This window comes from Pogona vitticeps, chromosome 1 (genome assembly GCF_051106095.1).
Source record: "Pogona vitticeps strain Pit_001003342236 chromosome 1, PviZW2.1, whole genome shotgun sequence".
NCBI lineage: Eukaryota > Metazoa > Chordata > Lepidosauria > Squamata > Agamidae > Pogona > Pogona vitticeps.
Genome location: NC_135783.1, coordinates 249215357 through 249242663, shown reverse-complemented (window position 1 = coordinate 249242663; position 27307 = coordinate 249215357). Strand labels below are relative to the sequence as shown.

The 27307-nt window shown below is 44.7% G+C and overlaps 1 protein-coding gene across 1 annotated transcript in view; it reads left to right on the top strand.

Annotated features, from left to right (window-relative positions):
• The window catches only part of LOC110086192 (acyl-CoA (8-3)-desaturase), a 32867-nt gene extending 5805 nt beyond the window's left edge, over positions 1 to 27062 (top strand). The window contains exons 2-12 of the mRNA XM_020806984.3: positions 4982 to 5092; positions 5982 to 6179; positions 6724 to 6825; positions 7166 to 7294; positions 13531 to 13591; positions 15771 to 15847; positions 17549 to 17646; positions 20186 to 20282; positions 21499 to 21578; positions 22636 to 22761; positions 23580 to 27062. Coding sequence (XP_020662643.3) covers positions 4982 to 5092; positions 5982 to 6179; positions 6724 to 6825; positions 7166 to 7294; positions 13531 to 13591; positions 15771 to 15847; positions 17549 to 17646; positions 20186 to 20282; positions 21499 to 21578; positions 22636 to 22761; positions 23580 to 23631 — 1131 coding nt within the window. The 3' untranslated portion in view covers positions 23632 to 27062. The remainder of the gene's footprint in view (positions 1 to 4981; positions 5093 to 5981; positions 6180 to 6723; positions 6826 to 7165; positions 7295 to 13530; positions 13592 to 15770; positions 15848 to 17548; positions 17647 to 20185; positions 20283 to 21498; positions 21579 to 22635; positions 22762 to 23579) is intronic.
• The last annotated feature ends 245 nt before the right edge of the window (positions 27063 to 27307 follow it).

Sequence of the window (27307 nt, the reverse complement as noted above, 5' to 3'; positions counted from 1 at the left end):
ATGACTGATAGCCCTGCTTGTTGTTACCTGGAGGCTGCCTTTGCACACCTGTTGAGGAGTTCTTCTCCCCCCCCGCTTCCTTCTAGCTTGGAAGGTATGGTCTCTTTTCAATTTGTTGCCACTCCACCTCAACCCCACCACCTCAATCGGTCCAGAACACTGCCAAAGAGCCCGAAAAACCCACAACAGCCAATATCAACAAATGCTTGATTAGTATGCTCTCATGTATGTCTTTTCTGGAGAATGCTGCCTTCTCATGATGGTCCCTCCCCCTCGGAGTCCCTCCGGCCCCCACCCACCCCCCATGTTGACCTGTGGTCAAGATGCGTCTGAATGTCTGGAGAGAAGAGTTTCAATTCCCCTTATCTATTGATATGTTTATGTGTTTTCCTTTCTTGGCCCTGGATATATGGCCTTCAAGAATAGTAAGTCTTACTAGTGTTAAAATACTGATAGCTGTCTTCCTCGTTCTAACAGAATGGGCTATCTCTGTGTGCCATTTGTCTCCCGAAATTGTCAGTTTTGGGGCAGGAGGAAGAGTTCTTTGTTACTCTAAATGAGGCTTGGAGGTTTCATCTCTTTGTGGTGTGAGTGACTTTTCTATTGCATACCTTGCTTGCGTGGATCAGTGAGACTGTCACTGGTTCATGCATTGGATATTCTCTGGGATTTAAAAAAAACTGTTTCTAGGCAGAGCAACAGTCTTATGTGGTACCTTTAACTTGAAAAAAATCATAGTAAAACGAGGATGGTTGTTTGTTTGATTGAAGCGGTCTCACCCCAAAACTTTTTCCCTCTGTGTCCTGCCCTCATGCCTTGTCAATCACACACACCCCTCTGCCTTGAGGCCATGGGCTTTCCTCCAGTGACATCAAGGACTCATCCTCCCCCCTTTTCCCCCAGTGACACCTCTGCTCTTTCCAGGGCTTTATCTCTCTCACCCATATCCCACCTCAGACGGCTCAGTGTGGAGTGGGAAGGGAGGCAGTTAATTGTGCCCCCTCCCCCTTGCTCATCGCTGGTCACCTGGCCCCTCCTCCTTCATTCATCTCAGGCCAACAAACGGTTCTAAGAACCAATAGTACATTTAGGAAGCGGTTCTATAGAATAGGTGAGAACCTGCTGAATCCCACCTCTGCTCCCCCCCCTCCAGACCTAAAAAAAGCAGCCTGTGGGTTTCCGATCTGCGTCTAAACTGCCTGGTTAAGTACTATGATTCCAAAAGTTGCTTTGCAATCTTCCCTCTGTTCCTTTTTTCTGCATCGCAGCCAGGTTTTACAACCACCATTGTCATGATTGGTTGAAACTTGTGGTACCACCATCTAAAGCTCTGCCTACGATCCACCCCTTTTCCCCTTCCAATAAGAAGACTGATGGGGGAAAATGCCACTCTTCTTTCCCCCCCAATCAACTTCCCGTATTCAGATAAGCATCAGCTCTCTCTCTGATGGGTAGAACTGGAGGCAGTGGGAGGAATGGCATTTTTGTATCCTTTCTTGGCTGCAGACCAGTTAAGTGACTGACGCCATCCAAAAGCAAGCATGTGTGGGTTAGCCTGACCCATGAGGTTTTTGGAAATGAAAGTGGAAGCACCGAGGGACACAGTTTTATTGGTTTTATTTAAATTGTTTTTTAAAGAAAAAGAACTTTTTTCTGTTAGAAGCATGGTGCTGTCAGACAAAGGAAAAGCTGATTTATTCTGAACAGTGAAGCAGGGATGGAAGAGGAAGATTTTTTTTTTTTGTAAAAAGGACATGACTTAACATCTCTTGCCTAAAATGTCTGACCTAAAAGTATTTTGCCATTAAGGAGCTGTGGAGCCACCCTCTTCTGCTGTTACTGTACCTGGATGGCACTTTTAGTCTCACCTGCAGCATTTTCCTTGTGGGTTTGTATTTATTTGAGATGGCTTATTCATATTTTAACTTCGGCTGAATGGAGATCTGTTCTGAGTCACTGTTAGCAGGCAAGGGGAGGCACTGGGACTCATTGGTCCTGCTTTTCTGTATAGTGCCCTCCCAAGACATTGGGCCCCCCAAATGAACCCTCCTGCCTTTTATCATGTACATAAACCAGCTAGATGGGCAGTGGGGCACCATCCACACTGGTGGGGCTGAGCAGGCTGTCTTCATTAAAGGGCACAGGGCGGGCTCTTTATGTAGCCTACACAATTCTCTCCCACTGTTGCTGCTCGTTCCCCACCCTGAAATCTGCTGCTGAAGGCAAGTACTTCACTGCACCTAATGGCCAGACCGGCTCTGTTTCTGTGACTATAACAGTCTAGATGGCGATGGAGCTTTTCCCTCTGATATTCCTCATTCCTCAATCGTCCTTTCCTGTGGAATGGTCATGACTGGTGGAAGAGCCTGTGAATTTCAACAGTCTGTTTTGTTGCTGTATTTTTTAAAAAAGAAAATGGACACATCTTTCTTAAAAGGAGTGCATGCGTGCACTTCAACAATGATGAAGAAGAGAAAGTGTTAGATAGTGGGGTTCGATGCTGAATAAGAGCTGCGACACAGTAGTAATTCAACTCGATTTACTGAAGACAGAAAACACACACACACACACAAACACACACACACACACACACACACACACACACACACACACACACATGTATAAAAAACCCCACCCCTCATTTGGAGGTTTCCAACCCTCCCTACTCTATTGGCTAATTGCCCAGCATCTATACTAATTGGGGGAAGGAAAGTTAGCCTCTACCACCGCTGTCCTAAGGCTCCTACTGAAACCTGGACAGGACAACGGGGGAGTTGATCTCTATACACAACAGTAAGATAAAGAATTAAAATGGTGGCTACTCAGTGAGGAAGTTACTTGGTCAGTTTAATTTAAGAGAAGTATTTGGCTAGTGAATAGGATAATCCAATCAGTCCTGCTGAGTCCATTCAGATCACACAGTAGCTAGTCATTAGCACTCTCCATAAAATGGCAGCCAGAGGGGAAGATCTTTAATGCAGAATGTGCATTATGGGCACAATCCTGCTTCCTTGCTCTTTCAGAATGTAATTGTTTGGACCTGCTGGCTTCTCAGTATGGCGCAAATTTCAAGTTGTTAGAAGACCTAAATACCAACCCAACAGGGAAACCTGTGACTCTTGAGTACTAACGTATTACAGCCTGTGCTTTCTTAGGCTAGAATTCAGGTCAACAGGTGCAGGGATTCTTATCCATGCTGTAGGTAGTAGGTGGAATTGTAGTTGGGTGAAATGCAACATTACAGACCATGACAGAAAGTAAGACCAAGTATTCATAAAACCGCTGTGGTGGTAATATAAATGCCCTAGTGTTGTTGAGCTAATAACTAACATAAGTAGGCTAAAATCTAGTAGCAAGTTGCAGTTAGCGTAGGCCCATGGAATCAGTGAGGATTTGGTGAATCAGTCCTTCAATTCCATTGATTCTATGTTGGGCCTCTTCTAATTACAACTGACTACTAGATTTCAGCCACAAAAGGACAGAAACTCTGTTATCCTGATTCAAGTGATGGGATTGAACCGCGTGATAAAATTTTAATGTGAGCTTTCGTGGACAAGTCCACTTCTTCAGGCGTAAGAGTGGGACTACATGGCAAATATTTATATATGGGACCTTTGCTGGAAAAGACTGTACAGTATTTTTAAGAAAGAGATCCCCCCCCCCCCCGCACAAGTTGTTGATAGTGCAGTATTTCGCAGCTGGCAAAGACCTTTAAGATACATTGTGACCAGCAGTTTCCTCCTTAATAAGGTAGGTTTCTTTGTTCCAGGGGATAAGGCAAAGTCAGTGAGAGAAGGGCCAGAGGAAAATCCAGAAATGTGTCCACAGCAGCATCTAGTGGTCAGAAGAAGCACGTGCAATTCAAGATTTAGCCGCTTCCAAATGGTGAATTTAAAGGGGAAACTATGAAGAAAGGGAGGGAGGGAGAGAAGGAGAAGTGCAAAATGTTGTGGCATCTTCAAGAATAATATATTGTTTTTGTGGATGAAAATCCTCAAACATGTGGGAGGAAGGGGATATAGCTCTTCCATGAAAGTTTACATTTGAACAAATCTGTTAGTCCTAAGGCGCCACAACATTTTGTCCTTTGCTTTTTTTAGTTCCTCTCTTTTTTCCCCAAGCTTTAACTGTATTGTCTGCTCCGAAGCAGAAAGATTTCCCATCAGACTGGGGAGGGGAGGAGCAGGGTGCCAAGGAAACCAGAGCCCCTGGCAGGCAAAGCAGTTTCTGGATCTGCAGTGTTGTCATCTCCAGTAGACAACATGGAATGTGTAGAGGTCCAAGGTAAAGGTAAAGGTTTCCCTTGACAATTTTTGTCCAGTCGTGCTCGACTCTAGGGGGTGGTGCTCATCCCCGTTTCCAAGCCATAGAGCCAGCATTTTGTCCGAAGACAATCTTCCGTGGTCACATGGCCAGTGCGACTTAGACACGGAACGCTGTTACCTTCCCACTGAGGTGGTCCCTGTTTATCTACTTGCATCTGCATGCTTTCGAACCGCTAGGTTGGCGAGGAGCTGGGACAAACGACAGGCACTCACTCCGTCGCATGGATTCGATCTTACGACTGCTTGGTCTTCTGACCCTGAAGCACAGACTTCTGCGGTTTAGCCCACAGCGCTACCACGTCCCTATGTAGAGGTCCAAACTTCTTTTAAATAAGAGACCCCTTTCTCCAGGTAGTGAGTGGACAAAGGAAAGATAGTCAGACACGACTAAAGGTCTCCCATCTAGAGCAAAGAGTGAGAGATTCGTATATTTAAATGCCTTAATTCTCCAAGGAAAAATGTTCTTATGGCAATGTGTTCTTTCTGGGGTGGAAAACAGAATTTCAGGAGATTGATGGCAGCTACCTACACTGGATTTTTCTCATGGGTGTAGGTCTAAGTTGCACAGCATCCTGCCTGCTCTGGGTTTCTCTTCAAATCGTATACATCTTTCGCCTTTTACTGTTCTCACTCTTGTCTGTGTCTTTCTCCTCCAGGATCCGTTCACGGCATTCCATATTGACAAGACCTTGGTGAGAAAATTCATGAAGCCCTTGCTGATTGGGGAACTTGCTGCTGACCAGCCCAGTTTCGAACCCTGGAAAAATGTAAGCCTTCCTTACAAGCCAGATTTGAGGGAAGAAATGTATGTATGGATGGGAAAGTCTGAGATGAAAACTTGGGAGGGACGTTGCCTAAGCCCAGAGCTTGGAAAGCTGCTTTTTAAAAAGTAGATAGGGAGAATTATCATTGCAGTGCTATTCAAAATATATTGTTATGTTTTGTCAAGCTGAGTTGACTTACAGCAACCCTAATAGGGCTTTCAAGGTAAGTGAGATATTTAAGGAGTGGTTGTACCCGGTCCAGCTTGCCCCATGAGTTTCCATGACCATGTGGGAATTTGAACCCAGATCTTCTGAGTCCTTGTCTGTCACTTGAGTCCATACACCATACTGGATAGCTGCAGCGTGTAGGTGTGCCTATGTATATACTGTATGTCTCTCTGTGTATTAGTATATTTGGTTTATGTGCTTTAGAAATATAGTAGCTCCAACTTGCCAAAAGCAAGTTAATTATCTTTCTACTCATTTGGATTTAGAAACGCATATCAATGCTTCTCCTGTTCAACTCATCATTTCTTCAACATCCACCACACAGCAAAAGGTGGCAGCATAAGACAGTGCTAGAACCGTGTGATTTTTCTTCTCTGCCTCTTAATATCTCCTTTGTTTGATATGGTGACCCCATTTTGCAATATGCTCTTAAGGCAGAAGTGTTGAGTAACTATGTTTTTCTCTCTCGAGGATTGCAGCATTCAGCCTGATGTGCTCTAGATATTTTTAACTGCAATTACCATCAGCCTCAGATGATACAGTGAATAGTCAGGAGTGATGGGAGTTGTAGTCCATGACAACTGGGGGACAGTGGATAGGGGATGTATGCTCCAGCAGTCCTGGGCAGAGCAGAGGAATTTTCAACTTTGTGTCTTCCGTGCAGAAGCAGCTCACAGAGGATTTCCGTGAGCTTCGTGCAACTGTGGAGAAGATGGGACTCCTGGAACCCAACTATATTTTCTTCTTCCTGTATCTTGCACACATCTTGGTGCTGGATGTGGCTGCATGGCTCAACATGTGGTACTTCGGGTGCTCTTTGGTGCCTTTCCTCCTCTCTGGGTTGCTGCTGGGCACCGTCCAGGTAAGCTACTGATCAGGTGGTATTGAACGGCCTATGAGGCTGTCATTACATGAGTGTCTCTTTTGCCTGTTATGCGGGGTGTTCGGCGTCCTCTGTATCTGTGGTGCCCCCAAAATGCACAAGGCATCTCCATAGATCTCTAGTGAAAAGAGGTGTTTGTTTTGACCTTATTTTGATGTGTGTTGGGGGGGGGGAAAGGGTTATTGGATGCAGTCCTTTGCAGTTAAAAAAGAAAACCCCTTTTAGAGTTTTGTGGCACCATAAAGACTAACAAGTTTTCTTGGGCATAAGCTTTTCTGGCCTGTGATTTTTGCTAAACTGACACATAGACCTCTCTGTGAAGAGAGTTGTGCATATTAACTAAATTTGCTGAACTCTTTTAATCCGGACTTCAGTCGTTACTCTCTTTTCATCCCAACTAGCTAGACGTCAGATGATAAGCTTCCTTGTGGAGGCGCCTGTCCCCACTTGTACCTTTTTAATGATGCCGCAAATCCTATACACATAGGTGACATTGTGTGGATTTAATGCTGATGTTTTCCAGGCCCAGGCAGGTTGGCTGCAGCATGATTTTGGACACCTGTCGGTCTTTGGCAGCTCTAAATGGAACCACTGGGTTCACAAATTTGTGATTGGTCATCTGAAGGTAAGATTGCACCACAGCCAATAAACCTGGAGCTTCTTGGAATAAAGTTTGTCTGTGCCCACTGTCTAAAACAGAATATAAAGGTACCGGAGGCAGCAGGGTGCAGCAGTTAAGGTGATGGATTATAACTTGGGGGCTCTATGTTTGAGTCTCTTCTGGACAAGGAACAGTGGGTCACCAGAGCTAGCCGTTGTCTCTCAGTCTGAACTAGGGTGGTTGTGTGAATGAAGCAGGTAGCAGGAGAAACCATGCATGGTCCTTTGGGCTCGTTAATACAACAGCAGGATAAAATTTGGACCAAGTCAATCAATTAGAGCCCTTTTTCTGTTCCTCTTTGCAGGGAGCACCAGCCAGCTGGTGGAATCACTGGCACTTCCAGCACCATGCTAAACCCAACTGCTTCCGCAAGGACCCTGATCTCAACATGCATCCATTGCTTTTCGCCTTGGGAAAGAAGCTCTCTGTGGAGGTCAGTCTCACAGCGCTTGGGGAATGGGAAGCACCTAATGCTCCAAAGTAAGAGGAATGTATAGACTCCAGGTATTGTTGGACTGCAACTCCAGTGAGACCTGGCCAACATAGGAAGGGGGGAGGGATGATGGGAGATGCAGTGCAAATGTCTGGAAGTCGACACATTCCCCTCTCTGGTTGTAAGTAATTAAATTGGACTGGTGTGTGTATGCGTGCGCCTTTTGGTATTTTGAGAAAGGACTGAGTAGTGGTGATTTCTTGAAAGTGGAGGAAGGGACAGGGGGCCACAGGCTTGCAGAGAGAGAGAGAGAGAGATTACAAGGAGGGCATAAATGTCCCACCACTGCCAAGGTGGGAATTCTTTTCTCCTCCATAAAAAGTTGTGTAATTGCACTTGCACTGTAATGTTTTGACATCCTGGCAGTTTTGAAGTAATTGCCAAATTTATGGCCTAAAATATATTTACTCAGAAGTAAAGTGTTTGCTCTTCTGCACCGAACAAGAAACGTTTGAAGGAGATTTCTTCAAAACCTTGGGTAAACATCTTAATTCTGGTCAGCTGTTGTTGTGGCCTTTTGTTTCTGATCATGGGGCGTTCTTGGCAAAGATACTGGAGTGGCATCGCCATTTCCTACTCCAGGTGGATTGTGTTTACTCAGAACTCTCCACTATGTCCTGTCCGTCTTGGGTGTCCCTGCACGGCATAGCCCATAGTTTCTCTGAGTTACTCAAGCCCCTGACAAGGCAGCAATCCATGAAGGGGGGGGGAAACTCAACAGTGGCCAGAGGATTGGAAAAGATCAGTCTACATCCCAATCCCAAAGAAAGGCAGTGCCAAAGAATGCTCCAACTACCGTACAATTGCATTCATTTCGAACACTAGCAAGGTTATGCTCAAAATCCTCCAAGGTAGGCTTCAGCAGTAATGGACCAAGAACTCCCAGAAGTACAAGCTGGATTCCGAAGGGGCAGAGGAACTAGAGATTGCTAACATGCACTGGATTATGGAGAAAGCCAGAGAGTTCCAGAAAAATATCTACTTCTGCTTCATTGACTATGCAAAAGCCTTTGACTGTGAACCACAGCAAACTATGGCAAATCCTTAAAGAAATGGGAGTGCCTGACCACTTTATCTATCTACCGAGAAACCTATATGTGGGACAGGAAGCAATAGTTAGAACTGGATACGGAACAACTGATTGGTTCAAAATTGGGAAAGGAGTACGACAAGGCTGTATATTGTCCCCCAGCTTATTTAACTTATATGCAGAATACATCATGCGGAAGGCTGGACTGGAGGAATCCCAAACTGGAATTAAGATTGCTGGAAGAAATATCAACAGCCTCCGATATGCAGATGATACCACTCTGATGGCAGAAAGAGGAGGAATTAAAGAACCTTGTAATGAGGGTGAAAGAGGAGAGTGCAAAAAAACGGCCTGAAACTCAACATCAAAAAAACTAAGATCATGGCCACTGGTCCCATCACCTCCTGGGAAATAGAAGGGGAAGATATGGAGGCAGTGACAGATTTTGCTTTCTTGGGCTCTGTGATCACTGCAGATGGAGACAGCAGCCACGAAATTAAAAGATGCCTGCTCCTTGGGAGGAAAGCGATGAAAAACCTTGACAGCATCTTAAAAAGCAGAGACATCACCTTGCCAACAAAAGTCCGCATAGTCAAAGCTATGGTTTTTCCTGTAGTGATGTATGGAAGTGAGAGCTGGACCATAAAGAAAGCAGACCGCCGAAGAATTGATGCCTTTGGTGCTGGAGGAGGCTCTTGAGAGTCCCCTGGACTGCAAGGAGAACAAACGTATCCATTCTAAAGGAAATCAACCCCGAGTGCTCACTGGAAGGACAGATCCTGAAGCTGAGGCTCCAGTACTTTGGCCATCTCATGAGAAGAGAAGACTCCTTGGAAAAGACCGTGATGTTAGGAAAGTGTGACGACAAGAGGAGAAGGGGACGACCGAGGATGAGATGGCTGGACAGTGTCTGCGAAGCAACCAACATGAAATTGACACAACTACGGGAGGCAGTGGAAGACAGGAGGGCCTGGCTGGTCCATGGGATCATGAAGAGTCGGACATGACTAAACTACGTTGTTGTGGCCTAAAAGTGTGCATGAGATTAGCTGTCTTCTGTTTAGCTTTCGTTTATGATTCACAATCTTGATGGAAGAACATCCCTGCCAGAATTTACTTGAATGGTAACTTTTCTTGGAAATAAAACCATAAAAGGTGAGATGATCTGTAATGACTTTAAATTCGCTTAGACTATTACTCCAAGGTAGAGTTACATAAGTGTGATCTGCTGCTTAAAACTGACTGAAAACCAAATTCAGTTTTCTGTGGTTTTATTGCTTCCTCAGTAGGAAGCCTGTGGTAGAATTAAATGTGAAATAAATTGTTGCTCATTTTGGTTTAAAAATGTCCTTCAAATCAGTGGTCCCCAACCTTGGGCCTCCAGATGTTCTTGGACTTCAACTTCCAGAAATCCTGGCCAGCAGAGGTGGTGGTGAAAGCTTCTGGAAGTTGTAGTCCAAGAACATCTGGAGGCCCAAGGTTGGGGACCACTGCTTTAAATAACTGTTAAATTCCTGTTATGGAAGTAGGACAATTGTTAAAACAGTTCATATGTTTTAAAAAACAGGTAGTATGCTTGGATCAAGTCCTGCTATTGGGCAGGCTGAGGCAGTCATTTTAGGCAACTGATGCTACGAAGTGATAGTGAAGCACAGGAGGAGAAGGTGAGCTGTCATGGAACTTTCCTTGCACTCCATAAACAAGGCCAGTTCCTCCAGGAAGGGTAGAAGATGCTGCCCCACACCCAGTGTTAGAGATCCTTTGGCTGAGGTGGCAGAATATCATGGTTGGATGCCGGACACTGTCCTTTCAAGGATTCATGGATGGGGCTCTGGTTTCAGGTCCCTGTACCATGTTTGTAATTTTCCCCAAGCCCCTTGTAGCACAACTAGGAACTTTATGGGTGGGTTGGACAACATTCAGAGAAAGTTTGGCCACTTAGTTTCCTACTGCAGGGTCTGGTCTAATGCGAGTCCTTTCCCCCAACCTCACACATCCTGTTTTGAACCCAAAGTTAGTTATTTCCAAGTAAGTAGGAAGAGCATTATTGCTGTAATCTCTAATTTTCTCTTAAACAATTATTCATTTATTTCTTGACTCTCTCTCTCTCCCCCCCCCCCCCAATCGTATATAGGGGGGAATCCAGTTCATTTAATGGCTAGTTACACAGGAAAGAATTTGCATGACTTGAAACAGCTCCATTCAAGCTTGTTTACTCTGATTTCTTGGGCTTTGCTTGGTCTAAGGCATTATTTTTATCCGTTAAATCTGCCTGGATCCCAAGGAAAGAAACTTAATAAGTAAACCACCTTTCCCCCAATAAACGTCATCTCTTACTCTGACAAGTGACAAAACAACAGCTGACCTATTATGTCTTTCCCCTTTTTCCCAAGTGGGGAAGAGGTGCAGTCCTGCTGGGGTCAGTTTTCTTTGGATGAAAGCATCCTGATGATTTTATTGTGTCCTTGTAATTGTTGTTGTTGCTATGTGTTGTCAAGTCACCTCTGGCTTAGGGTGACCCTATGAATGAGTGATCTCCAAAATGGCCTGGCCCCAACAGCCCCACTCACCTATTGTAAACCCTGTGGCTCCCTTTAGGGAGTCAGTCCATCTTGTATTTGGTTGTCCTCTTTTCCTGCTGCCTTCAGCTTTTCCCAGCATTATTGTCTTTTCCAAAGGATCCTGCCTTCATATGATGTGCCCAAAGTAGGACCGCCTCTGTTTCATCATTTTTGCCTCCAGAGGTAGTTCAGGCTTGATTTGATCTGGGACCCACTTATTCATCTTTTTAACAGTCCAGAATATCTCCAAAGTTCTGCTCCAGCACCAGATTTCAAGTGAATCATCCCCCCCTCCTGTCAGCTTTCTTTGCTGTCTAGCTTTCATACCCGTACATGGTGATTCAAAATGGATGACCTTGGTCTTTGTCTCCTGTGATGCTTGTAATCTTCCTTCAGTTTACCAGTTCACAAGTACAGTGTTAGTGGAGGCAAACGAAAGCCTGAGATGAACCAGAATTTGAGGGTTCCCGGTTCAGTTCCACAATGGGCCATGGCACTCATGGCTGGGCCAGTCAGCCTCAGCCTCACCTATTTGGCAGGGTTGTTACTCAGAGGATAAAATGGATTAGAGAGCACCGTATGAACTGTTGGGAAGGAAGAGGTGACACAAACGTAACTAAACAGATGAACCACTGTACTTGATGTCAATTAATGCTTGCCCAGTTTTCCCGCCACTCCCGGTTTCGTTTGTTAGAGATACCTGCAAACTCCTCCAAATGTTGGTTGATTTTTCTTTCAAAATAAATGGCAGTCTTCTGGGTCTTCAAGGACAGACTTATTCATAAACTCTAACACTACAGTAACTATTAACCATAACTAGAACAGGCTAGAGAATGATGGGTGTTGTAGTCCAGCAGATCTGGAGGGTGCTCTGTTGAGAGAGATCTATTCATGCTGTAATAATCAGCTGTTTTTTGTGTAATAAAACAGGCCCTTCTCTTCCTCCTCCCTTCTGATCATGCTGTGGTATAAAATGTAGACATGATGTTTACCTTTCTGGGCTTTCTGTGTTTCTCAGAAATCTTAGCAATCTGGATAGACCGGACAGAAATGGGCATTTCATCAGGGATATACTTGAATGCATTCATGTGTGTCAATCTACTTTTGATATACCTTGATTCACTTTGCTTTGCTTTTGTAACCATTTTGTATGCAACACCCTTGTGCATACCTTGAACTCAGCTGTTCCTCACAACCACCTTCATTGACAATTCCTCCTCATGGCAGGAAGGAACAAGAAAAAAGTGTGAACTTGAACAGGTGAAGAAAGGGAAATAGAGGAAAGAATGAGGATGATAGGGACAGGTGGACGAGGAGGGCTTGCAGAGCCAAAGTCAAGAGTAGAGATGAGGATGCCAAAAAGATAACAGAACTGGATGCTTCCCAGGTGTAAATAGCAGCGCCTTTGTAAATAGAGATATACTACAAACTGTCAAAGGGATTGACCTGAAATTGGCAGTTCTGCACTGGCATTACAAGTGCTAGGGTGTTGGTTATGGCTGGCAGACAGTTAGTCGGCTGTATACCCGTCCTGATAAGATTATTCCTCAGTGGCTCACCCGCAAAATCTGATTTTACTGTATAGTCTGTGCTGCATTCCTACTGGGCTTAGAATCTTCAGTGCATTTTGTTTTTCATGCTTGTGTGTGAGAGAGTGAGGGAGGGAGAGAGATCCATCTATGGAAACTATGCATAAGAATATAAATAAAAAATCACCCTTGTTACCCTGAAACAGGCTGTGTTGGGATGGTGAGACATCTCATCAAAGAATCTCTCCTAGTTCTGCTAGAAATCTAGAACAGATCACAAAACTTCAGTGCCTAGTGATTCTTTTTATTTCCACATGGCTTTTGAGATTCTCATGAAATATCTCTGCACATGGATACCTTCTCCTTTGTGAACCTATGCAGGTGAAATCACAGAAGGATGCCTGATTGATCATAAGCATACAAACAACTCGTTCAGGGCTACTCCTTTTACTAATTCATGCAACAAGCCAACAGCAATTTTTTAAGGGACAAAAAAAAGGGACAACCCCATTCTAGAAAATATGTGCATTTTCGCCAAGAGAAACAAATCCTGTCCTTGCCTAGGAGACAAAAATAAAGTTTTATTTACCACACAAGGACAAATAAGCTAGAATTTACATCCCTACTAAAAGATTGAGTTGGGTGACAGTTCATTGCAAGTTGAATGCTGAAAAGTTGGGCCTAAAACTCTCAGTAGCCACGCTGATGGAAGGATTCTGGGAGTTGTTGTCCAGAAAGTCACCCTTTTGTGGTTTGGGGTGCAACACGGAAGTGGAAGCTCAGAGGAAGTGAAAGCACAAAGTGGCAGGAGGGAGTGCTGTGGCCACATATTCCCTCTGCTGTACTAACAGAAAAAAAAACCCAAGCAGACTTAATATAAGTTGATGCTCTTGAATCACAGATATAGCAAAGATATAGCAAAAGCATGAACAGACCAGGAGAGTAGTCCTCATGAAACAGAGGGAAGAAGTCTGTGGATATTTCTTTGAAGGTAGTGTCTGCACTTTAGGATATCTTTGCTGATCTGCTGTTGTACTTTTTCTCATTCTCTCATAGCTTGGTATAAAGAAGAAGAAGTTCATGCCTTACAACCACCAGCACAAATACTTCTTTATCCGTGAGTATCCTGTCCTTTCTGGAATATGAGAAGGACTTTATCAAAATGCCACAAAAGAACATGGTTCTAACAATGATTCTAACAACATGGTTTTTAGCAGTTTGCCTGCCTCTGTATTATCCAGGGCCAGAAACAGATATGAGACGTAGCCGAAGACTGGATAAAGGACATTCTTAATTAATATGAGCTCTCTAGTCTTTGGGCAGTTTGGCTTGTTTTGTTTGATTATTGGTCTTCAGGATTTCAGGAATGAGGTAAAATTTCACAAACATAGAAGAACTGCCCTGGTCACTTCCTGCCACATTTGTGTGCTTTCAACTCTAATTGCAGGTTATCTCTAACAATCAGTTTCTGACTGAGGTTTAGTCAGAGAACAAAGATCTTTCTCTCTCGCTCTCTGTCTTTTAAAAGAACAAGCCAGTCAATGCTTTGAGGGGGTCCTGTGTCTTGAGAAAAGTGAACTTCTTTGCTGGGTCACCAGTAGGTGATTTTCCCTTGTCATGGTGAACCCGGTGAGGAGGTGCTTACGCTCGTTGGGCCAAACTAATGCCACAGTAAAAACATACTGCAGAATTGGGGATTTATCAGACAGAACGTGCTCTGTGAATCTTCCCAACAAAACTTGCTGGAGCTCCTATGGCTGCTTGCCCCTCATCAGTTTTGTTCCAGCGGGAGAACTGTAGCCAAGGTCTCAGCATGACTGATAGTTCCTTAGTTATCAGGGCATGTTGGTGGACTGGGCTGGGAAACAGCTTGCTGTCTTCCCGTTCTGTGTGCCGTAAAGCTGCAGAGCTGAGAGAGAGAGAAACCTCATCCCCAAGGCTCTCTTATTCTCCTTCCCCCCATGTGTAAAGGGTAGAACAGACCTATGCAGAAATCCCCATGTTTGTTTGTTTATTTATTTGTTTATTTGATTTATATCCTGCCCATCTGGTATATTCTACCACTCTGGACAGCTCTGTTGAATCTTTGGTAACTTTGAATTAATGCCCAAAGGAAAGACTTTGGTTCAAATCCTGGCAAGCTGCTGCTGATCGGTATAGATGATACTGAGCTTGGTAGAGTAATGATATTGAGGCAACTTCCAGGGGGCATCAGAGTTACAGTACTTTGGGTGTAGTTCTGTTCTCTGTCGCCTGTGAAACAGGCACGGGCAAAGACCGGTGGTCTGCTCTGGAGCCTCCTGTTCTCAGGAGATCTAACACTTTAGCCCCCTGTAGTTGAGAAATGAGAGAATAACACTTGGAAAAGCCACATGGTTCAAGGTTTTCTGCCTCATTTCCCCTCCTCTTGTTCCGACTAAACACAATCCACCTGGAGTAGGAAATGGCGATGCCACTCCAGTATCTTTGCCAAGAACACCCCATGATCAGAAACAAAAGGCCACAACAACAGCTGACCAGAATTAAGATGTTTGCCCAAGGTTTTGAAGAAATCTCCTTCAAACGTTTCTTGTTCGGTGCAGAAGAGCAAACACTTTACTTCTGAGTAAATATATTTTAGGCCATAAATTTGGCAATTACTTCAAAACTGCCAGGATGTCGAAACATTACAGTGCAAGTGCAATTACACAACTTTTTATGGAGGAGAAAAGCATTCCCACCTTGGCAGTGGTGGGACATTTATGCCCTCCTTGTAATCTCTCTGTCTCTCTCTCTCTCTCTCTCTCTCTCTCCTGCCGTGGCTCCATCCTTATTGTCCCCAACAGAGGAGAGCACCTCAAGGTTGCAGGAGGTCCCTGTCCCATAGCCTCTCCCATTTCAAAAGATGGGGAATGCCTTGGGAGGAGTGGCCTTGTCTCTGGTCATCTGATAGGGTCAGATCAGGTTCAACACACATATTGGATATTCCTCACCCTTGGCTTAGGAACTGGATGGGCTACATCAGCGCATCTAAGCCCGAGGTGGGCCATTCGTAGCCCTCTGAATGTTGCTGGCCTCCCATTCCTTGCCTTCCTTATTATGGGCTGTGCTGGGCTAGGACTAATCAAAACTGCAGACCAGCAACAGGTGGAGGGCCACATTTGGTCCAGGCATGAGCTGAATCTTGACATACACACCTTTTCCTGACCACGTACTGTAGAGAGAAGAGAGGGAAAAACAGGAGATGATTAGGCAACCAGCTGGGAAGCCCAGCTCCTCTGCATCGGGGACTGATGTGGGTTTGCATTCTTCCCTAGTTGGACCACCAGCTCTGGTACCTTTCTACCTCCAGTGGTATGTCTTCTATTTTGCTGTCCAGCGCAAACAGTGGACGGTAAGTACTGCGGCAAAACAGTGTTTCTTTGGGTCAGATTCTTCTGCTGGAGACCAGGCTGGCTCCTTCCCTTCTGTCGTTCCACCAGCAGACCAAGACCTTCCTTTTCAGGCAGGCTTTTAATAGGTGAAGTTGGTAGACTGCAGATTTTAAGGGGGATTTTTTTTAAAAAAATCCTTTAAACATGTTTATTTTAACTGATTTTAACAAGGTTTAAGATTCTGTTTTTTTAATAATTAGTACGTTTAATTGTTTTCAGCAATGTGATTTTTGTATTTTAAAATTGTTTTGATGTTTGAGTTCTTACAAACTGTTTATAAGCTATGCTTTGTCTTTCTACAAAGAGACAATCGGGATAGAAATTGAACTAATCAATAAAATAAATCCCCCTCTGATGCTTTGTGCAATACATTGGGGAGTTCCTACACCTCTGCGGTCTCTCTCCCTTCATATATTATCTTTAAGACTTTAATATATATATGTATTAATATAGGTAGGTTTTTAATGTCTGGTGCTTCAATGCCAAACACGCAGTTTAAAAAAACCTAGAACTGGGGACTCAAAAGCAAGACTTGAGTTTTTACATTAACGCCTCCGGTTACACAGTGCATATGAAGACCCTTTGTGTTTCAAAGCTGTGTATCCTAGGACTAAGTATTTACCTGTCTCTAACACATTAATCTATCTGCCAGAGATAGAGAAGTCCAATAGATATTTGTTTATTTTCAACTGAAAGTAAGCAAATAAGGCGCAAACTCCACTCACAGGAAAAGCATGAGAGGGAGAAGGTGCCTCACATACAAAAGTATACATTTTTATAAGTTCAGCCTGAAAAGAGGGAGGCAAAGGAGTGTGGAGAAGGAGGGAAAAAAGGAAGGCCACAAGGTGCCTAGGCAACGGGCCATAACTCACCCTCCCTGGGTTCCGTGTCAGACACTGAAGTCCCTTATCAGTTCAAGGCGCGCGCACACACGCACACGCGCACACGGTTCATCGTCACTGGTCTAAGTCAAAACTCAGAAATGATTCCTCTGGGATTTTGAGAGCTGTAGTTCAAAACGTAACTTTTCCGGGCTGTGGTCTCGGTTTCCAGGTTTCAGTTTTAGTTGAGCAGAGCTTAAAGAACTGTTGCAGAGTTGAAATACATTAAATTGCTACAAGGGTAACTACCTCAAGGTTTGGTCTTTGACATATAGTGCCCTTGTGTCCCTCTTTCTAACTAATAGATACATCAGTGAATCTTGCTTTTCTTTTCTGTACACAGAAAGTAGCCCTTGCCTGAGCGCTTTCTATGTTTTCTTCGGTCCGGAGCATTGGTTGGTTTCTTTATAATAAAAAACCCAGGATAAGTTACACCAGGTGCCAATTGTAACCAATTAGAATAGGAGCCAGAGGACTTAACTTACTGAGCTATCCAGTCAGCAAAAAATTCTTTTTTTTCATTTGAGTGTAAAAGCTTAAATTGAACTCGGAACTGAAGGCTGACTACACAGATTTCCTTCACAGTTAGGTAGGTAGCTTTATGCATGTGGGGCCATTTAGTCAAGACATGGGGGATGGAGGGGCGGGGCAACGAAGCAGTGAGTGACGTCTACGCAGCTGAGCTCTAGGGGAGGGCACTGCCTCTGCAAATCAGTAGGGAGGCTCTGTGGTGCCATAACACGACTTCTTGCAAAATAGGCCTCCTTTTCTTTGTGGCAGGATCTGGCCTGGATGGTGAGCTTCTATATCCGGTTCTTTCTGACTTTCTCATTTTTGTTGGATCTGAAGAGCCTCCTCGGGCTTTTCCTGATAGTCAGGTAAGCGTCATAATTTGGACCGTGACTTTCTTGTTTATGTGGGCTGTCCTATAACGCTTCTTAGGCCAGATTGCTTATAGGCCAAAAAGTCTGTACAACAAAACCCAGGATCCTCTTTTGGTCACACTGAAGTCTCTCTTGCCATTAGGAGACTGGCTGGCTAAGCCATCAGTAAAAGGAACCTTGTGGTAAATTATTCAGAGGCCAAAATCCTCTTGCATAGTTACACTGGTGTGATGTAGATGGAGTAACTTGTGGAGTCCAATTACCTCAAGTTAAGATTTTAGCCAGAGTTTGGAAAAGTCACTTTTGACTTTTACAAGTCCCAGAACCCTGCAACCAACATAATAACCTTGCTTGTGAGGGGATATGGGGAACTGTATTACTAAACTGTCATGTTTTCAAGCTCTAGTATTTGCTTAAGCGTTTTGTTCTTGCATCCACAGATGGATTGTACTTTCCTCCAAATCACAGTAATATTGGGTTCTTCTGCCCACATCCTCCATCTCTCATAATATGAATTTTGCTGATGGAGAGCAAAATAGTCTGAGTCAGCACTCCTCGAATCCTCAAAACTAGTCATATAGATTAGTTCCCCCCCCCACTTTCCATTTCACTCATAAACCTGCACCAACAGCATGGAACAAACACCTTATTTCCTAGCTCGACATGGCAGCGGCATGTCCACAGTCTTAAAAGATGTTTAAGATTAGCTTGTCTTCCCTGAGAGTTCTTAACTGAAGATGTGCCTTTCTTTTTCATTTTTTTTGAGAATTCTGGGCATAAAGAAAACCTGAATGGTACCCCTATACGCCCCTGTTCTTCCTGTATTCCTTCATGTCTAGTTCATATTCCTTGCTCCATGAGACTTTGGTTATTCACATTCTGTCTTCCTCCTGGCTTCGAAGGAGTTATTTTCAAAAGGAGCTTCTTTTTGTGGTCTGTGTGGATCACACTATTGGGTTTGTACCTGCACAGAGCCAATCCTCAGGTTGAGAAAGGTCTTTGCTTGCGGTAGGCAAGCTACTACTCTGCGAAGTAAGGGGATCAGAGGAAACACGTGGAAAAATGCCATCGTTCACAGGATCATGAAGGCATCACCCTGTGATTTGGGGCTAGTCCCCCCTCTGCTGCAGAGCCTGTGGCATTTTCCATTGTGTTGTGTGGCAGAGACATCCATGGCCTTGCCCTCTTGGCCTTGCCGGGATGGAGTCTATTTCCTGTGACAACTGGGAGGAAGCAGGAGTTGAACAAAAATTTCCCACTGGTGGAAGGGTGTTGAATGTGATGGCATTGCACCCATCAGTCAGTGGTGATGGACTGGCAAAACCTTAAATGGCACAGAAGATTCAGCTGATTTAATTCTGTCTTGGAAGATGGAGACTGCTTGTGGGTGACATAAGTGGGATACTCTTTGCCTTGCCTGAAGGCTTGGTCCCTGCAGAGGTTGGCAGCTCAAAACTGGCCTCTCCGTCTCCTTTACCTGACCTAAGGGGCACTTAGGAGGCAAACCGCAGCCAACTCCCCTGATCACTCAGTGTTGGTGGTCCAGACAGCCGTGGCTCGCCCCTCTTCTGTGGTTGTCCACAGACAGATGGTTCCTCGTTTTACCACAGCATCCAGACGTCATCTCCCAGGACAACAGCTCTGTCCATCACCCCGATGTACAGTCCCTGCAACTCACTCCCCCAGCCAGTTTTAGAGGTGTTGCAGGCTGCCAGAAAGCCCTCTCTCTGTCATTCCTGTGCAAGAAAATGAAAAACCTTTTCTAATTTTGCCCAGGAAATATTTTTTTCTCCCCATGTTCCTGTGAAGTTTTTCCAATTCTAAAGTTTTTCGTTTTCTTCAAAGGCAGGAGTCTTTGCTGTTCCTCTGGCAAGTTTTGCCTAACTTCCATTTCAGCATCATTGTCTTTCCTCCATCTTCATTGATCCACTAAAGAAGTTTCTTTGAGAAATTTTGCTGATGTTTGAGGAATTCCCCTAGAGGACAAGCTGCAAAGCAGCCACCTGAATGCAGCCATCCACATTTCGCAAGCACTACCTGACTTCTCCCTGAGATGCCAATTTGGCAAGGTGGTCCTTTCCTCCATATTGAAGTGACACTCCCACCTCTGGTAAATCAGCTTGCAGTCCAATACTGGACTCCCAATAGTGCAATCCACAGAGACCAGGATGAAGAATGACAGGTTGCTTACCTTTGGTGTAACTGTGGTTCTTCGAGCGGTACCTCTCCACAGGGCTTGCCCTTTTCTGGCGGACTTGAAATGAAGGCGGTTTACTAGGGGTACACCACATGTGCACAGTGGAGGGAGTGGGTGGGGCTCCTGGCAAAACAGTAGAGGGAGGGAGCTCAGGTCTGGAAAGTTCCAAATAGTGGTTCTGCACTGGCGCAAATCCAATAGTGTGACTCTGTGGGTAATCACTTGAAGAAACGGAGTTACACCAAAGGTGAACAACATGTCATTATCAAGCCTGGGTGCTTTTTGTTAAGTCTTGAGAGGATGGAAAAGTGATCCTCACATATTTGTTTTGTGCAGAATCATAGAGAGCCACTGGTTTGTGTGGGTGACTCAAATGAATCACATCCCAATGAATATTGATTATGATCAGAATGTCGACTGGGTTTCAACTCAGGTGAGTTACATTTCCTTTCTGTTAAGTATCATGGTGAATAGGAGACTTCATGGAAAGAAGGAAAATGTCTAGCATGCTGGAGAAAGTGCTGGTGGATGATCCTGAGCAACTGGAAGGGGAGGATGTCACGGCCTGTGCAAACATTTTGCCTTCCAGTTGTTTTCGTTTTCTAACTCCTAAGAAGTCCCTCCCAACAGCGTCATCCGAAACATCTGCAGGACTACAGTTTTCCTACTCCTGATGTGTAAGGAAAGTTAATGACTGCAAATAGGATGTGATGGAGGGGGAAGAAGAGAGCAAAATGCAGGGAGTGAGAAAATTTAGATTAATAAGAACAGGAATGCCTGACTCTGAGCTCATATATCCATTGGACTGGGGTAGAGGAACTTTGCATCCTACAAAAGTTGATGTGCTGTTGCTCCTATTATGTCACCATTGCCTGGACTGGTTTCAGATGATGGGAATGGGAGTCCAGCCATACATACCTAACTGGAGCCTAGCTTCCCCATCCCTGCCTTAAGTCTGTTCATGATTTACCGTATGAGCACTGGGCAGGGTTGGACATTTGTCAGGGCCAGGGATGCTCGAAGGGCTTGTCAGGCTGAGGCCTGAATTCCACATGGTCCCTAATCTACTTGCTTCGCTGCTGCTGTCCCTGTGTGTTCAGGGGGATGGGTTAGGGATAACAGAAATACCGCTGATCAATTTAGAAGTGTCCACGGGTGGATGGCCCAATGCTGTGCATGCAACCCTTGTCCGTCAGACACCCACTGGGTTGCTCTCTCTTCTGATCAGGTGTGGTCCACATTTGCCACGTGGGGCACCACCCAACCATGTAAACCATCAGGCCTTCTCTGGCGGATGCAGCATTCTCTATTCAGAATAAAGTGTCAAATCGGTGGTGGTGGTGGGGAAATACTATCATACAGCTGTGTTTCCATTTAAAAAAATCCATGTCTATAATTAAGGGTTGCCCGACTGAAGACATGCATTGAAATTCAGGGATGTATAGAGGCCTGTTCTCAAGACTATGCCCACTATAGAGGTAGAGTATCTGTATATCAGTTCCATATTGTCCTTTTCACCTTTGCTCTTCCAGGGACCAAAGGCTAGGAATGCAACCCGATAGTGGGAGTGGTATCATTAATGGGAATGACCAGCTAGAAGTGAAAGCAATATATTTTTATGGAATAGTTCTTCCTTTCTGTCTTTTCAGCTCCAGGCAACATGCAATGTAGACCAGTCCTTTTTCAATGACTGGTTCAGTGGACATCTCAATTTCCAAATAGAGCACCAGTGAGTATATTCTGTCTTGAGGGAAAGGAAGGCTTGTTGTGCATATTGCCATGTTGAGACATCAGCTGTTAGGAAGCTCAGACAAAGAATGAGATCTGTTCCTTCAAGAGTGGATTGACTGGGTAACTTAAGAAGCTTACATCATGGTGTAGTAAATGATCTTGTAGGATCCCAAGGGATAACAGAGGACTTTCTGAGATACCAAGGCAACTCAGGTGCCTGGAATTGCTTGTTATCTGTATGTGGTCATGTGAGCTTGTAGGGCCTTTATGTAGCTTTCTCCATAGTTCTGCGCCAGCAAATGTGGCTGGCCTGGGAGTGTGATTGAAGGGAAAAACTGAAAGAGAGGTATTAAAATACATGTGAAAACTGTTCAATATGAACAGTATGGTGGCCAGTCTTTGTCTGGCTTAGGTTATCAAGAGAGACCTGCCCTAGAATTGGATTTGTATTCTGAGATACTTGACTACAGTGGTGCCTCGCTTGATGATGTTAATTTGTTCCAGCGAAATCGCTGTAGAGTGAAAACGTCAAACGAAATAAAAAAGTCAATTGAAATGCATTGAAAACTGTTCAATGCATTCCAATGGGCTGAATACCTGCTCATCCAGTGAAGATCCTCCATACGGCGGCCATTTTCTGGTGCCTGTTAAGCGAAAAATCAGTCCTGAAAACAGCAGGGGGGCCATTTTCTTCAGCCGGCAGCCATTTTGAAACCCGACGATCAGCTGTTTGCTGATCGTTGTAAAGCAAAAATTGGTTCCCGAAGCAGGGAACCAATCATCATTAAATGAAAAAAAAAACCATTTAAACCATTGTTTTGCGATTGGAAAAGCGATTGCAAAAACTTCAACGTTAAGCAGATTCATCGTAGAGCGGGGTAATCGTCCAGTGGGGCACGACTGTACTTAGTTGTCTGAAAAGAGGTTAAGATAAGCATGGGATACATTTCCCGGTGAGCTTCACAATCGATAATAGCATGAGCCTCACAGAAGTGGAAGTTGCTGTTCCACTTCATGGAAGGCATGAAATCCCACAGCTGGGTCTTCCTTCACAGCCTCTTCCCCACCATGCCTCGGCACAACTACTGGAAAGCTGCCCCCTTGGTGAAGTCCCTGTGTGCAAAATATGGCATCGAGTACCAGTCAAAGCCTCTGCTGACAGCCTTTGCTGACATCGTACAGTAAGTATTGGTGAAAGCGCCAAAGCTATGAAATGCAGAGAAAGGGGAGGTTTCTCGGTGTGGGAAGATGCATCGGGTCAACCTCTTGTGAAAGGGCTGTACGCCAAAAGAACGGGGAAGGTGGGGCAGCATGAGACCTGATCTCACCAGCTGAAGGGTGGGGGGGGGGAATCTTTGGTCCTCTATATGCATTGAACTGAACCCTCAGTGTGACAGAGCATGCATGGACATCTTAAGAGAGCACCAAGAAAAATCAATGCAGACTATCCCGTTTTTACTGAAGAAGCATAAAGTGGGTGAAAAACTCTGATGTGCATAGAGAATGAAAATTAAAGGTCAATCGCACAAAGACAAATTTTTAAAAAGGCCATGGGTGAGCTCATATGATCTGTTATGAGTCGTGTGCAGAATCTTTTGGAGGATAGCACCAAGACAATTTGAAAGATCAGCAGAGAGCTTAGAAACATCTCTCTCTTTTGGGACTCCCACCCCCCTGAATCTAGTCAGTGTGGGCATCCTCACTGCGGGATTCTGTACTCCAAGAGATCAACATTTCTTGGCCCTGGTTCTGGGATGGTTCGTTCATACCTGCAAGTTGTTACATCAACCGGCTCTGTGTTTATCTTGGTGAAGTGATGCTAATACTTTCCTTGGGCTTCCTGTGCCCCTTTCCCCTGTTGTTCCATCCAGAATTGTCTTGATACTTCTTACCTGGGCATGCTTATTCAGACTTCCTTAGTTGATGTCAAGTATCTTTTTATGATTTATTTCTTGCACATTTCCGGAGTCAAACTGACTTGCTTGTTCTTGCATTCCAGCTCTCTGAAGGATTCAGGGGAGCTCTGGCTTGACGCATATCTGAATAAATAAGCAAGCAACATTTCCGCGGAGGGCATGAAGAGGACTCCCCACCCTCGCAGCCTCCATCAAGTCAAGAGAGTCTTGGGCCCGGCTTAATGGGGGAGGTGGGCAGCTGTGTGAACTGAATTCTAGGTGTGTTGTTTCAAAGTATTGATTTTCTCCCTCTTTGCTGATGCAACTCCCCTTCTTCCTTTCTTCTTGTGGGGAAGATACTGATGTGTTTCTGAAAACCTTAAGTGTACTAGGGTGAAAATCTCCAAAGCCAGAAAATGATGCCACGAACCACTTCTCTGCTGCCATTTCACTTACTTTGAATGTAGAAAGTAACTCTGTGTGAAAGTAACCTCTAAGACTTTGTGGCCTTGGCCTCCTGCTTTCCTTGCTCCTTCATAGAGTGAGAAGAATTAAGGATGTGGAGATTGAATTGAGGCAGAGATGAAATGGAAGAGAAGAAACACAGGTGCTAAGAATTAGTGCTCCCGGGCGAGGTGATTGGACTGGGGCCTCCATGGCTTGACTTCTGGGGATATGAGACAAAGGAAGGCCCGCAGGAGATGACACAAGCTGCATTGCTGTGTGAACAACCACGAGAAGAGCCAAATTCCTACATGGGTGTGAATTCAAGGGCAGTCCTAGGGTAGGGCCAGTTGTTCTTAACTGTGGGGTAAAAAACAAACACAGCTTTGATAACCTTTTCTTGCTCAAGAGTTATTGATGCTCCTGACTGTAGGTCTCACACGGGAAAATTAAAATGTCCGGTACTTACCTGGGTGCCAATGTGGGATCACTTGCTCAGAAGATGATAATGTTGATCATACTGAGAATGAAAAATGCATTTATATGCTGTACATACTGCCTGTGTGCCTACAAACACCTTCCGGTGTTTAAGAGAAGAGCTGAATAACTGTTCTTGTGCACCCAGAACTGCATTCTTCCTGGATTCCTCCTCTGTTACTAAGGGCTCTTTCTTGCGTTGTCTGTCAGCTGAATTATACAAATTCTGCTCTCTCAATGGGACCAAGCTTGGGGACCCTCTGCTCCCAAAGGAGAGGATATCCTCATGTAAGGTAATAAGACACCATTCCCCATCCCCCTGACTAGGGTTTTCAAAGCTTGCCCGTAGACCATTTCAAGGACAACTTTGCCTTGTTCTGGTTCTCTCCATAATTTCTAGAAATATTTTAAATTTAAAGAGCATAATGTGCAGGAAATTTGCTGTGCAGTAGTTTAAGATCACAGCTGTTTGCATCTTTATAGGGATATGCTCAGGGTGTTTTTACAGAATCAGTTTTTATGGGGAGATGGCCACCTGTAATTCTTTCTTAGCTACTTATTCAGGCAGATGCCTTCCATCTTATGGAAATAGGTTTCTGGTCTCAAGGCATGCTAGCTGTGGAAATCAAATAGTCATCTTTGTCCCTCATACAAATCAGCAGTATCCCCTGAGAGAGAGAAATCCAGTAGAGCCAAGGAGGCTTTGGGTTAGCAAAGGGGAGGGAACCATATCTGTCATGCCCAAGTTGAGCTGCCCTACAGTTCAAGAAATAGGCGTCCGTCTGTACGGGGATTCTTTGGGTGTGGTGTTTGCATAGCAGTGATTGGGAGAAAGGTGCTGGCTAAGCTGTCAGAGAAAAGGGAACTCCAGTTGTTCCACAAGTGAGTAGAATGGGGTCACCAGCCTCCCGACAGGGATGTCACTGGTCTTTAGGGAAGCCTGCCTCACATGAGGGGAGGTGCCTTGCTCTGGACGTGAGAGGGCGCCCTTGGCCAACTTTTCAAGCCTTAAAACTCCAGCTTGGGGAAAGCAGCCGTGCACCTGCCTCTCCAGATCTCTTGTATTAACATGCCTCTGAGGAATGTTTTGGAGAATGCTGCGCTGCAAGAGATCACAACCGGGGCCTTGTGCCATCTGGCAACAGGAGTGCCGGATGACAGAACACAACTGCCGAATTGGGTGACTAGGAGGAGGGGGAGGGGGAGGCTTCCTGGCATGATGATGCTTCATAAAAATGAACCCCAAGGCATCTCTTGGGTTTTTTTGGGGGGGGGAGTCTTTTCTTTCCCTTCTGGCTGTTGATTCCTGCATCTTTTCTTTAGCTTTCATCTTGTAAGCGAGCATCCAAGGTAAGAAGATTTCCTTCTCTCTTATAATCCCTGTCCTCATCTCACCTGTTAGTGGTTTGCTAGCAAGCCTGACAGGAGTTCCTAAATGATGCCAAACTAGACAAGATGATAGATCCATGACTGGATTGCTATCTTACGTTTTGCCAAAAGCAGTCATGTATGTGTGGTTGGTTGGTAGTCAGTAGGAATGAAGGGAGAGTTTAGGGGAGAATGTGCTGGAAGCTCATGCTAAATAAACCGCCACTGATGGTGTCAGATTATGAGAGGCCTCTAAACACAAAAACTAAACATTGCTAAAGTAATACACACACTTTTCCTGGCAATATGTTGCGGTGCCCTTTAAACTTGATGGTGTTTAGGTTCTTGGCCTGCCCCACACATGTAGCTGTTATATACAATGGTGCCTCGCTTAACGAAATTAATTCATTCCAGCGAAATCGCTGTAGAGCGAAAACGTAAAGCAAAATAAAAAAGCCCATTGAAACGCATTAAAAGCCGGTTAATGTGTTCCAGTGGGCTGAAAACTCACCGTCCAGTGAAGATTCTCCATAGGGGCAGCCATTTTCAGTGCCTGTAGAGCGAGGAATCCGTCCCTAAGCACAGCGGGGAGCCATTTTGAGCACCCTGTGGCCATTTTGAAAACCCGACAATCAGCTGTTTTGATAATTGCAATGCGAAAAGTGAAAAAAACCCATTTAAAATGTCATTTTGCGATTGCAAAAACATATGAAGCGGATTTGTCGTTATATGGGGTAATTATTAAGCGGGGCACGACTGTAATCTAAAACGGCTATCACAGATGACAGGGAAGGTAAATGAGCCATGCTGTTTTCTGTCACCCAGTCTTGCTGCTTTTTGCTCTGCCAGAGAAAGCATTGTGTACAAGCTACGCAGGCAGCATTTTTACAGAGGAGAAAGTCATTGGGAGGAGAGTAAATTCTCTGGGGAAACAGCATGGGGGAGCTATGCTCCTCCCCATCCTCAAGCAATGCAGTTTATCTGGATCACCACCACCCACTGGGAGTTGGTTGCTATTTTCCACTGACTCAAAAGATGGCCATACAGACTTCTCTTGTCTAGTCTGGCATTGGGAGATGGAGATGATTGGGACATGAGAAGGAATTTGTATAGGATGCCACCACCTCCATCTATCCCTCATTGGTGCTTATAATGAGAAAGAGGACTTGGAGTCTGATGATACAGTTTTTCTCTCCCTTATGGATAAAGATTATGGGCTTTTTTTTGGTCTTGGATGCAGATAATAAAGGTGCAATTAACTCCTGAAATGAGTCATAAATAAAAGTAGTCGAAGCACACTGGTGGATTTTATTCCTGCCGTCTTTCTGTTTATGTTCTTCATTCCCTTCAGGTACATTCATGTGTTTAGTGAATGAGTGTATGAATGGATAGGCCCTGCTTGTTCTCCTCCTGCCCTTGTGGTAGTAAAAGCAGTGGAACCCTTTGGTGTTGCCACTTAACCCATGCCAAGAACTCTGTGATCTACAAAGTTGGCGAGGCTACCTTAAAAATGCTGGAGACATTTTCTGATGCTGAAGTGTCA